The sequence below is a fragment of the Schistocerca piceifrons genome, chromosome 3 (genome assembly GCF_021461385.2).
Source record: "Schistocerca piceifrons isolate TAMUIC-IGC-003096 chromosome 3, iqSchPice1.1, whole genome shotgun sequence".
NCBI classification, from domain to species: Eukaryota; Metazoa; Arthropoda; class Insecta; order Orthoptera; family Acrididae; genus Schistocerca; species Schistocerca piceifrons.
Window position 1 is genome coordinate 885,414,028 of NC_060140.1, and position 12,265 is coordinate 885,426,292.

Below are 12,265 nucleotides of genomic sequence, written 5' to 3' on the forward strand. Positions count from 1 at the left end.
CGTGGCCACGGAAGGAAATCCATGTGGATTGTATTTAATTGCATCATACATGGCCTTTCCATCCTTAGAGACTGCTAGAACTGTGAGCCCACCAGCAGGAGAAAGTTTAAGTAGCTTCATGTGTTAACTATCTGCCATGGTGCCACTCGTTCCGAATGGGGGTTCTCCCCATAGGCATCACCCAGCCACTGTCATACTGCATGGCATACATGGTGAGTATGCAGTGCAGGCACCAACGTATGATCCCTGCATGGAAGGGGGCTAACATCGTACAGGTATTTGACGACCTCTCCCCCACCCCCAGAACGGGATGGCTACCAAGCTGGGTTTTGGGCATACTATGACAAGACAACTGTAAGGGAGGGTGCCAGGGTGGAAGGACAAAGGTGGAGCATATACCACAGTTAGCGACTTTCCCTGCACAACATGCAATTCTGTAAAATTTGGAAAAGATGGAAGGTCAAACCCAATAATGGGTACCATATAATCGTTAATAGAAGGTGAAGATAGCGCTGGGGCTGAAACCAGAAATCAAGACCAAAATCGTGAACCAATTCCTGGCAGGGTCTGCACTAAAAGGGTGAACCATGTCCAGGCACGGTCTGCATCGAAAGGACCATCCGCCGGAATGTCGGAAGAAGTGACGGATAGTCGAATTATAGGTTTCAAGCAGAGAAAGAGGAAGTGATGCTGAAACAGGTGGGGCCCCATGGTAGCAAACACGTGCTCACCAAAGTGTGGTGAGCCCCTTGGGGGTAAGAGAGACACAGCTCGAAGGTTGAACCGGATGGGCGAGTAGAATGTCGCTCCATCTTGATTGCACAGTAAGCTTTGTTAATTTTCATAATGGGTAGTTACGCCGTCTAAGTAACGTCGCGCGGGCAGTGAACTTTAGGAATGTGTTTAAGTGTTTAAGTTTATTTCTGCTTGTGAGAAACTACTAAGGCTTAGCTGAAAGTATTTAAGGAGTGAAGTTATGTTGTATGCGGAGTATCACTCCCGATTATTATGGTAGGTTGGGCACGGCATACTATCAGTCTGTTAACTCTTCCGGTGTTGTGATATTGTCGTCGATAATGGAATTTTGGTCGTGACTTGTATTGCAGTGGATCTTTTCCCCTTGGAGTATACCTAATCAATTGCTTCCGGCTTTTCCAAACAAATCTGGAGAGGTGTGCTGAGTCCTGCGTGGCAGAGAGCATTAATTGAATCTCCTCAACGTAGATCAGCTTTGCTGTGACATTTATACAAAATAAATTCTTACGTGAATGAAATTTTACTGTGTGGGTTTTGTACCACTGGTATCGGTATACTCGCTTTTGAGCAAGTTCCATGAATTATGATAAGCGACATCTTTGGTTTAGTTTCGATGCAATTACAAATGTACAACCACTTTTCTTGGCCCACTGGGTCTCCAAAATACCGATAACTTCTGTCGGAATTAGTTTTTCGAGCGGTCCTAGGCGCTTAAGTCTGGAACCGCGCGACCGCTACGGTCGCAGGTTCGAATCCTGTGTGTGATGTCCTTAGGTTAGTTAGGTTTAAGTAGATCTAAGTTCTAGGGGACTGATGACCCCAGATGTTAAGTCCCATAGTGCTCAGAGCCATTTGACCCAAATAGTTTTTCTTCATTTGTAGGTCTATTACATTTCCCCAATTGTGGTCGTGTTGGAAACTTAATTAGGGTGCATTCATACTGATAACCGTACTGGAAGTAAGATCAGGTGGGATGATAGACTGAGGAAGTGCGACTAGTCTTCAAGGACGCAGTACTGGTCGGAGGTCAGAGTCAATATTTGATAACGCACTCCTGTAAACTGCCACTTGCTATAACAATGCGTTATGCCAATGATCGTTATGAATTAGGGTTTGACTTTATAATTTCTCTCAGTCAGTCGAAGTATTTTCGTTGTCTTCGTCGGTAACGTATTTGTCAAATTCAGATTGCGAATCAGTCTGGTCACGAAAGGATACGAGAAATGTTTCAAACCTTAGGAAGGGAAATGACGTGCGCCAAATATCTATGATCCGAGTAAACATTGTTTTGTTTTTTATTGCATTTAAATATTTGTGTATCGTATTTTAAGAATCGGAGATCTGGGATCACCCCTGGACCTGTCTAAACGAACTTGGAAAACCGTCTCAAAGTCTAACTCACGTTGGCGCGGGTAACAGACCAATAGTTGTCAACCAGTCGCATAGATTTGCTTTCTGTGCTAATGTACTGTGTCAGAGCCGGTCACCTCTGCCTCAGAGACTATTTTAAGAAAAAAGTCGTGTCAGAATGAGAAATTAAAAATCCTCCCACTGTAAGTGGGTGGCGAAAGACGTCCTGTCAATTTTGGATTAGCATTAGACTGTATTACTTGAGGACAACCACCTTAGTGGTTGGGGGCCTCCCGTTAAATATTGCTTGCGAGTGTTCTGCTCCCATGCAGCCCAACACCATTAAAAGGAAAATAAAGACCGAAGGCAGCAAAAACGAAAATAATCCAGATATACCTAAACACATCGTACAATAAAATCTCATAACGAAAAACTCACTCCACAATAGAAACAGAAGATTGCATTCCATGTCAAAGAAAATCAGAAAGATCTTCGGAAAAACAAGAAATTAAAAGAGTCTTTACAATAAATAGTTTTAACAAAGAAGTCTTTATAATTTATAAAAAAGGTACAACAGTTAAACAAATATAGGAAGGATGCTATGTGTCAGCATAGACGCTTACGATGCCAGTGTGGACAAAAATAACAAATTCTAAGGTGTGTGTAAGAGGTGCGGACTGTTAGGATGATAAACTCTAAAAGTGCTTAAATACTTTTCACTGGGAGTGATGTGAAAGGCTATATATGTATGTGAATTGAAATCGTAAGGAAATCATCGTGATTTGCATTATGCTTAGTGGGTTGCTATGCTTGGGCTATGTAGTGGAGGCATACTTGGAGGATCTCAGAAATGATTTATTGTGCCTCGTGCTTCACTTTGTATACAGACAAGCTTTTGCTGGTTCGCATAATAGACATAACGAGGGCACCAACACTTTAGGAGCAAACACGCGGCGGATGTACCATCCAAAGAAAATCCGCGCATCATCACATTGTGAGAGGGCGACAAAAAGTTCCCAAACTCCCACACAAAAAAGCAAAGATGCGTTTCCTCATTTCTTTAGAGTACACAGCTGAACATTAAGGGGACCACACCGTGGTTCAGGTAAAAAAAATCGATTTTCTGTTTTCATCATATTTAGATAGATTAAGGTTTTATTTAACTACTCTGAAAAGGATTTTGCTGAAAAAAAATTTTTTCGAGCATTCGGAGAGCATTTTCCTACCATGTGTGTTTATGTGCCACACCCACTTTTCTGTCACCCACTATCAACTCTAAGCCATATTGAGATGCCATTATTAGCAAAATAGAATGTGTAGGCCATGTTCAAAAATGTTTGGGAACAAGACTGATATGCGAGGAAAAAAATTAGAAGATGGAAAACTGTTGACCAGACAGGGTTGGTTAACTAAAACTGAAATAGAAAACTTGCAGGTATACTATGGGCACGCAATTAGGAGAAATAAAGAAAATCTGGAGGCAATGAAGAGAGATGTTTGGGCCCTATTCTTCCATAAGTCCTCTACTGATACTACGCCATGTCATGGATTGTGTCCATCAGGAGAAAACTCGTGGTGCAAATACAATAGGGCTCAGGCAACTAGAGAATCTTATTCTCACCAGCATTCTCTTCCTGCTGCTGTTATTACAGCAATTAAACCTATTTTCAGAGACTTGGCTCATCCTGACCTTCTAAGGAAATGTGTGCGTGGGCAGACACAGAACCCAAATCAATGTTTCAGCAGCATAATTTGGAACAGCTCTTCCTAAAACTGTAATTGCAGGCATGCATACAATGAAACTAGGAGTTCATGATGCTGTTGTTACATTCAATTGTGGTAATATTGGAAAGTGTTGGGTACTGAAAAAGCTGGGAATTAATCCTGGTGAAAATATGATCACTGGACTGCTGCATTGCGATAAAATGAGGATAGCCGCTGCAGACAGGTCTGCATCTAATATGGCCAAGAAAGCAAGACAAACGTCCAGGAAGGTGAAAAAGAAGCTGGAAGACCTGCTAGAGGCCAAAGAAGGGCCATCATATGCAGCAGGACAATTTTAGTTAACTGTAAGTAACAAATTTCAGAAGTTTTTTCTTTAAAGTCAATTTCCCGCAAACTAAAATTTTCAGTACATGTGTCCCATTATATCAGAAACTATCATAGATAAATGAATGAAATTTTCAGAGACTCTGCATAACATAAAAAGCCACCTCTAGTACTACATTCATTAATGTTTACCCATTAGGAAGTTCACAAAAAAATATTTTCTGCAGAAAAAACTTAATATTTTTTGTTGATAAATTTAAAAAAGTATTTCTTAAAATCTATAGAATGGATAAAGCAGATTTTGGTACAGTTGACTCTATTAGCATCATGTAACATACAGTACAAATATTAAGGTCCTGCATCAAATAGTTTTTTCTGAAATGGGTCAAATACTTGTCTAAATTAACGTGGAATAGATAGGCAGGGTGTGGTTCCCTTAACTCCCCACGGAGAGTGCCTCCCAGAAGCTAGGGACGAGGTAACGCATGTGACAAACGGGTTCTTGGATTCCTAACGTCCTCAGAATAAGCATCACTCCAGTTTTTGTCAGCGAAATACGCCACCGTCCTAGATGCTGACATAGACATGTGTGCCACAGTGATATCTGAGTGCTAACACAAAAGTTTCACGTTGTCAAATAGTTGTAAGGAACTCTGTTCCCCGCTGTAGGTTAAATTTGAATTCCACGTGTCACAGCAGAAAACTACTGTTTGACGATTGAAAGCTCTTTGTTCCCTCAGCTTCGAGCTCCTCATACGTGGTAAGAACCACTGGCTGGATGTTAAGATCATTGATCTATCGACATCTACTGGTAAGTTTAAGATGCACTTGGTGACACAGCTCGATGGGGGTTTGAACCACTGCGCAACTTCGCTGATCATATCAGCCCTTTTGTATCAACTTATTTACTTTGCTGTAATGGAGTATGAGCGATCTTACCCGAGGCAGGCAAGTAGCGTTGGTCTGAGAAACATCAGAAGGAGAAAGATGCCCGTGGCCGTAGAGGGCTCGAACATCTTTCTGCCCCACTGCCGGAACTCGTGCTCTGGGTTCCGCAGGCAGTTGCACTCCTGGCCGAAGGCGACGGAGGAGATGACGTCTGTAGTGAACCGCGCTATCAGCTCCCGAACTTCCACAGACTCCCCGCGGTCCTCCATTTCCCCCACCACGTCCGCCATCTCCCTCCCGCAGTCCTGGATAATCTGTCAGACAAACAGACAAAATGTCTCGCTGCCAATGTACATATCAGGATAGCGTGCTTCAGCAGACTAGCATGTTAAAGGGTTATGAACGAGTCTGTAAATATTTCATTTTTTTATTCGACGTAATTGAAACATACACTCTGTGATCAAAAGTATCTGGACGCCCCCAAAAACATACGTTTTTCATATTAGGTGCATTCTACTGCCACGTACTCCATATCAGCGACCTCAGTAGTTATCAGACATCGTGAGAGAGCAGAATGGGGCGATGGGACGATCTGCGAAACTCTCAGGCTTCAAAAGTGGTCAGGCGATTTGGTGTCACTTGTGTCATACGTCTGTACGCGAGATTTCCACACTCCTGAACTTCCATACTTAATATGTGAAGTGAAACGTGAAGGGACACGAGCAGCACAATAGTGTACAGGCCTACCTCGTCTGTTGACTGACAGAGGCCGCCGACACTTGAAGAGATCGTAATGTGTAATAGACAGACATATATCCAGACCATCACGCAGGAATTCCAAACTGCTCAGGATCCACTGCAAGTACTACGACAATTAGGTGGGAGGTGAGAAAACTTAGATTTCATGGTCGAGCGGCTGCTCGTAAGCCACACAACACTCTGGTAAATGCCAAATGACACCTAGCTTGGTGTAAGGAGCTTAAACAATGGACGATTGAACAGTGGCAGAACGTTGTGTGGAGTGACGCATCACTGTATACTATGTGGCGAACCGATGGCAGGATGTGGGTACGGCGAATGCCCGATGAACGTCATCTGACAGCGAGTGTTGTGCCAACAGTGAAGCTAGGAGGCGGCGGTGTCATGGTGTGGTCGTGTTTTTCATGAAGGGGGCTTGCACCCCTTGTTGTTTAGTGGGGCACTATCACAGCACAGGCATACAGTGATGTTTTAGGCACCTTCTCGCTTTCCACTGTTGAAGAGCAATTCGTGGGTGACGATTGCACCTTTCAACACGATCGAGCACCTGTTCATAATGCACGACCTGTGGTGAAGTGGTTACACGACAATAACATCCCTATAATGGACTGGCCTGCACAGAGTCAAATGGGTCAAATGGCTCTAAGCACTATGGAACTTGACATCTGAGGTCATCAGTCCCCTAGACATAGAACTACTTATACCTAACTAACCTACGGACATCACACACATCCATGCCCGAGACAGGATTTTAACGTGCGACCGGAGCAGCAGCGCGGCTCCAGACTCAAGCGCTTAGAACCGCTCGGCCACAGCGGTCGACCCTGCACGGAATCCTGAACCGAATCCTATAGAACACCTTTGGGATGCTTGGAACGCAGACCTCGTGCCAGGCCTCACCGACCGACATCGATACCTCTCCTTGAAGAATGGGCTGCCATTCCGCAAGAATCCTTCCAGCACCTGATTGAGCGTATGCCTGCGAGAGTGGAAGCCGTCATCAAGGCTACAAGTGGAACAACACCATACTGAATTATTCGTGCATTACCGATGGACGGCGTTGTAAGCCACTTCCCGTCAGGTGTCCTGATACTTTTGATCACATAGTGTATCTTCCATGCTAAGGACATATAAATACTAAAATACACACAATACTGAAACGTCGCAGTGCAAAAGAAACAAAATCACTCATTAGAATTGAGATCAGAGATGATCAAACTAGGTAAGCAATGCAGTTGAAGGTGTACTTCATGAACATCCACACAAAAGTTGCGCTGACAGTTTGAGTACAGTTGCAGTCAAAGGTAGGTGATTCTGATCGGCAAAAGGAACACTTCAACCAGAGAAAACTATAGACTAGGAGTTTGCAAAATCAACCAATAATAGACCTGATGTCGCACAAATTATTTGTGGAACAGATGACAGTTTCTCACGGGTGCCAAGGCGGTAGGAAAGAGAAAATTAGCGGTGGGACAGCTGGAACATGTGTGCTTTATCTGAAATCGGTGAAAAGACACCCCCCCTCCCCCACGCTGCCTTCTCCACGCAGTACTGGTCAGCATACCTGTAGATCAGGGACGACCAAGAATTCGGCACGCGAGTATTGCTTTTGTTTGTGTGCCATAGCTCTCTTGCCTGGTTGCAAACTAGCCCCACCGCAACGCCACGGTGTCTCAGCGTGAGGAGGGGGAAGAGAGGAAAACGGCGAAAGTTTCGCATTTAAATGGCAATACAGTCCCAAATTTCACAGCACTATAGACCACAAACAAAACAAATTTTTAGTGTTATTTTATTTATTTTTGGAGTGCTGAAGACTTAACACAAGTTTTGTCTGCTACAAGCTGTCAGCAGCGTAGTGACACAGACAGTTTCACAGCTTTTCGCAGTCTGGTTGCCACATAATCGTGATGAATTTAGTTTCATAATCGGAAAGAAGTCTTTCATATTGATCCATACATTGCTACCGCATTTTCAGTCTCATTATGGAGATGTGCAAACTCTTTCTGATGGAAACAACGTAGACCTCCGGGACATTTTTAACGTAAAAGAATCTGGCTTTTAAACAGAAATTACATTGCAGATCAGTCAGTTCCATTTGTAAATACACAGGGGCACTTTCATCTGAAACTGCAAACGGTATCGAAAACAATTCGAGTCCACAGCTCGTGGACGTGCGGTAGCGTTCTCGCTTCCCGCGCCCGGGTTCCCGGGTTCGATTCCCGGCGGGGTCAGGGATTTTCTCTGCCTCGTGATGACTGGGTGTTGTGTGACGTCCTTAGGTTAGTTAGGTTTAAGTAGTTCTAAGTTCTATGGGGCTGATGACCATAGATGTTAAGTCCCATAGTGCTCAGAGCCATTTGAACCCTTTGAGCCAAAACAGTTCGAAAACAGGTGTAAGTTGGGAAATGTCCACAAAACGTTTAGAAAACTGTCCATATGATTATTTCAAGGCCACAATGAATTCTTCAAACCGCACGTTTTCTTTAACGCCAGTGGTATTAGGAAATTTGACGGTGTGCTTTCTTCAGAATTTTTCATTGCGATTTTCTTTTTAAACGCACCTCCATAAAATCAGAAATGACTTGTGTCTCATCTCGCAATATCTTACTGTGGTAGTGTGTAGTCGAATTCACTTAAAATGCGAGGTCTGCAATCCATTCCACATGTTCTACTTTTCGTTTCTGCGTCCTTTTTTCCTCCTTAAATTCAAAAATAGGTGGTTTCAAACCGCAAATCCCTCCAGGCATGGTTCAAATGGCTCTGAGAACTACTTTAACCTAACTAACCTAAGGACACCACCCAGTCATCACGAGGCCGAGAAAATCCCTGACCCCGCCGGGAATCGAACCCGGGAGCGGGAAACGAGAACGCTACCGCACGACCACGAGCTGCGGACCCTCCAGGCATGCCCTTTGACTTAACTAAAGTACTTTGAAGTAATACTCAGGATGATTCTCGAAGATACGCAAATATTTTAATATGTTATTCTACAAGTGAAACGAAAGAAAAAAGTTCATATAAACTTAGGTCCGGAAATGTTTGGTTACGGAGTTAGGCAAATGAAATATTTTGCCTGAAATTTAGCAACTTCGCTTATCTGAAGCCATCGAAAAAGTGTTCGAGGTTAAAGTAAGGCACGATTTCCATTTACTTTGTTGTTATTGGTTTGGCGAATCTAATAATATATATCATGTTTGACGCTCTATAAACTTTAGGCCAAAACTAACCTTATGCGAATCAATATTTGATCAAGTCATCATTCCATCATTATGACATACACCTTGGAGTATTGTTCTGTTCACTAGAGTGTGAGCCGGCTTCCTGGATTACGTCTGACCTCTCGCCTTACGACTGTATAAAATTAACATTCAGACATGCTGGTGGCAATAGATTAATGGAATGGGAACATTACGCTCTGCACGAGACTTTCAATTTACTTAGAGAATATAGCTGTGAGCAAAGAGAGATGGCGTTTTCAGGTTAATTATTCACTGGGTAATTAGCTGGAAAATGTGAAAAGTCAGTTCTGCTGTTTCCTCATGGACGGAAATCAGCCTAGAAGAGTGTGACGTACGAACTACCGATTTTTTCAAGTGAAGCCTACAGGGAAAGCCATAATATCGATATAAAATGGTTGCAAATTTCGTCATGCAGATTAAAATTTATTATTTGTTAGGTTTAATTTATACTTGCATAAGAGGCATAAACACTAAAGGGAAACATAAATATAATTTCCATTGTCTGTCCAAACATTACTGCGGATTAAGGCAAAACATTTTTCTGCTGGAAAGTGCCAAAATTACCAAGTGATGATTTGAGGAAACAATGAAACTACAATCGGTTCGGGACCTATGGATTCTAACGGGATTCACATTCTGCCTACAGTCTTCCATCAATCTTGATATAAGAAAAATATTTACAGTCTACGAAAGATAAGTTATGTCTCTCGACCTTTGAATCTGTAGCAGAAAGGGATTACACCGTGCTCTAGCACCGCATAACGACTCACCTTGAACATGCCCTTCAGTTTGCCCGATGTGAACGTGGGGCTTAACTTGGTTCTCAGCCGTCGCCACTCCTTTCCTTCCAACGCGACGAGGTGCCTGTTCAGCGGATCTCCGTTGTCGATGAAATTTCCCCTGTCGTGGAACGTCGTGAAATCCTTGACAAGGACGTTGCGAAGCAGGTCTGGGTCGCGGATAAGCAGCATAGGACGATCAAGTCCATAAAATCCGACATACCTCTCACCTGAAATGGCAGGGTGAGACGAGATGAATTAACGGCTCGCTCGTATAATAACACTTACAGGTCACCACAATTGTCGTATTGACTCTCAGTGTGAACTAGGTCAATGGAAGAGAAAAATAGAATAACACGTGCATATCAACGCTTCAGTGTCATTTGAAAACACTCATGCTGCCCCACCCTTCTTTACGTACGTGATAAATCTCGAAAACCCCAAGGAAGTTGTTCAGTCAGTGTTGGATACGGTTTCCTCGAACGTGATATCCTGTTGACTGTGTCAGGTCAACTGTAGTGTGTTTCACCGATCACTATGCGTTGTGACACTGAAAAGTCATTCCTCACAAAGATTTTGGCTAACCGTCAATATCGTGAGAAGGCTAGTAATAGTCATATCCAGAAACTTGGGGCTCCGCCTACGTCGAATTGTGCATCCCTACGTACTAATGGGCCATAATTGACCGCTATCACTGCTCCCCATAGCCTTCCAATCTATCCAGAAGGTCTGCTGGATGCTACGGATGCCCAAGTTCACAAACGTGTTCGCATGGCCAATCTGTCACAAGAAAGATGGAGAACTCGACCGACCACCAATACCTTTAAAATGCTTCATTTTTCTTTTTGTGTTTTTTTCCTTTGTTGCATTTCAGTTCCTCATCTGGGACAGGCTGGCACTTGCATAGGTGCTGCTCTTCAGCCGAGAGACATTAAGTATACAAAAGGAAGACATTTAAAACAACATAAACGCATAAACGCATTCTCTGAAAATTATTTCGAGCAGTTAGTTCATGAGCACATGCTAATAGTAAACGGTTGTGAAAACACCCTTGACCTCTTAGAAACAAATAATCCACAGTTAACAACCAGCATCAAAACCGATATAGGGATTAGTGAACACAGGGTTGTCGTAGCGAGATTGATACTGTAATCTCAAAATCCTCGAAAAATAAGCGAAAAACATACCTATTCAGAAAAGCAGATAAAAATTCACTTGACGCCTTCCTGAGAGACAATCTCCTCATTCCAAATTAATAATACAACTGTAGACGAGATGTGGCTTAAATTCAAAGAAATAGTATCGACAGCAATTGAGAGGTTTATACCAAATAAATTAACAAACGACGGAGCTGATCCTCCTTGGTACACAGAACGGGTTAGAACACTGTTGCAGAAACAATGAAACAAACATGCCAAATTTAAACAGACGCAAAATCCACAAGATTGGCGATCCTTTACAGAAGCTCGAAATTTAGCGCGGAGTTCAATGCGAGACGCCTATAACAGTTTCCACAACGAAACTTTGTCTCGAAACCTGGCAGAAAATCCACAGAGATTCTGGTCGTATGTGAAGTATGTTAGCAGCAAGAAACAATCAGTGCCTTCTCTGCGCGACAGCAACGGAGATACTATCGAAGACAGTGCTGCCAAAGCAGATTTACTAATCACAGCCTTCCGAAATGCCTTCACAAAAGAAGACGAAGTAAATATTCCAGAATTCTAATCGAGAACAGCTGCCAAAATGAGTAACGTAGAAGTAAATATCCTCGGAGTAGTGAAGCAACTCAAATCACTTAGTAAAAGCAAGTCTTCTGGTCCAGACTGTATACCAATTAGGTTCCTTTCGGAGTATGCTGATGCACTAGCTCCATACTTAACACTCATATACAACCGTTCGCTCGACGAAAGATCCGTACCCAAAAACAGGAAAGTTACACAGGTCACACCAATATTCAAGAAAAGTAGTTGGAGTAAGCCACTAAATTACAGGCCCATATCGTTAACGTCGATATGCACCAGGATTTTAGAACATATATTGTGTGCGAACATTATGAATTACCTCGAAGGAAACGGTCTATTGACACACAGTCAACATGGGTTTAGGAAACATCGTTCCTGTGAAACACAACTAGCTCTTTATTCACATAAAGTGCTGAGTGCTATTGACAAGGGATTTCAGATCGATTCCGTATTTCTGGATTTCCGGAAGGATTTTGACACTGTACCACACAAGCGGCTCGTAGTAAAATTGCGTGCTTATGGAATATCATCTCAGTTATGTGACTGGATTCGGGATTTCCTGTCAAAGAGGTCACAGTTCGTAGTAATTGACGGAAAGTCATCGAGTAAAACAGAAGTGATTTCAGGCGTTCCCCAAGGTAGTGTTATAGGCCCTTTGCTGTTCCTTATCTACATAAACTATTTGGGAGACAATCAGATCAGC

At 42.9% G+C, this 12,265-nt stretch overlaps 1 protein-coding gene across 1 annotated transcript in view; it reads right to left on the reverse strand.

Annotated features, from left to right (window-relative positions):
- Positions 1-12,265, reverse strand: part of LOC124789156 (cytochrome P450 6k1-like) — an 82,587-nt gene that overhangs the window by 35,714 nt on the left and 34,608 nt on the right. Inside the window, exons 3-4 of the mRNA XM_047256450.1 lie at positions 9,812-10,050; positions 5,095-5,357 (exon numbers count right to left, since the gene is read on the reverse strand). Of these exons, the coding sequence (XP_047112406.1) occupies positions 5,095-5,357; positions 9,812-10,050 (502 nt within the window). The remainder of the gene's footprint in view (positions 1-5,094; positions 5,358-9,811; positions 10,051-12,265) is intronic.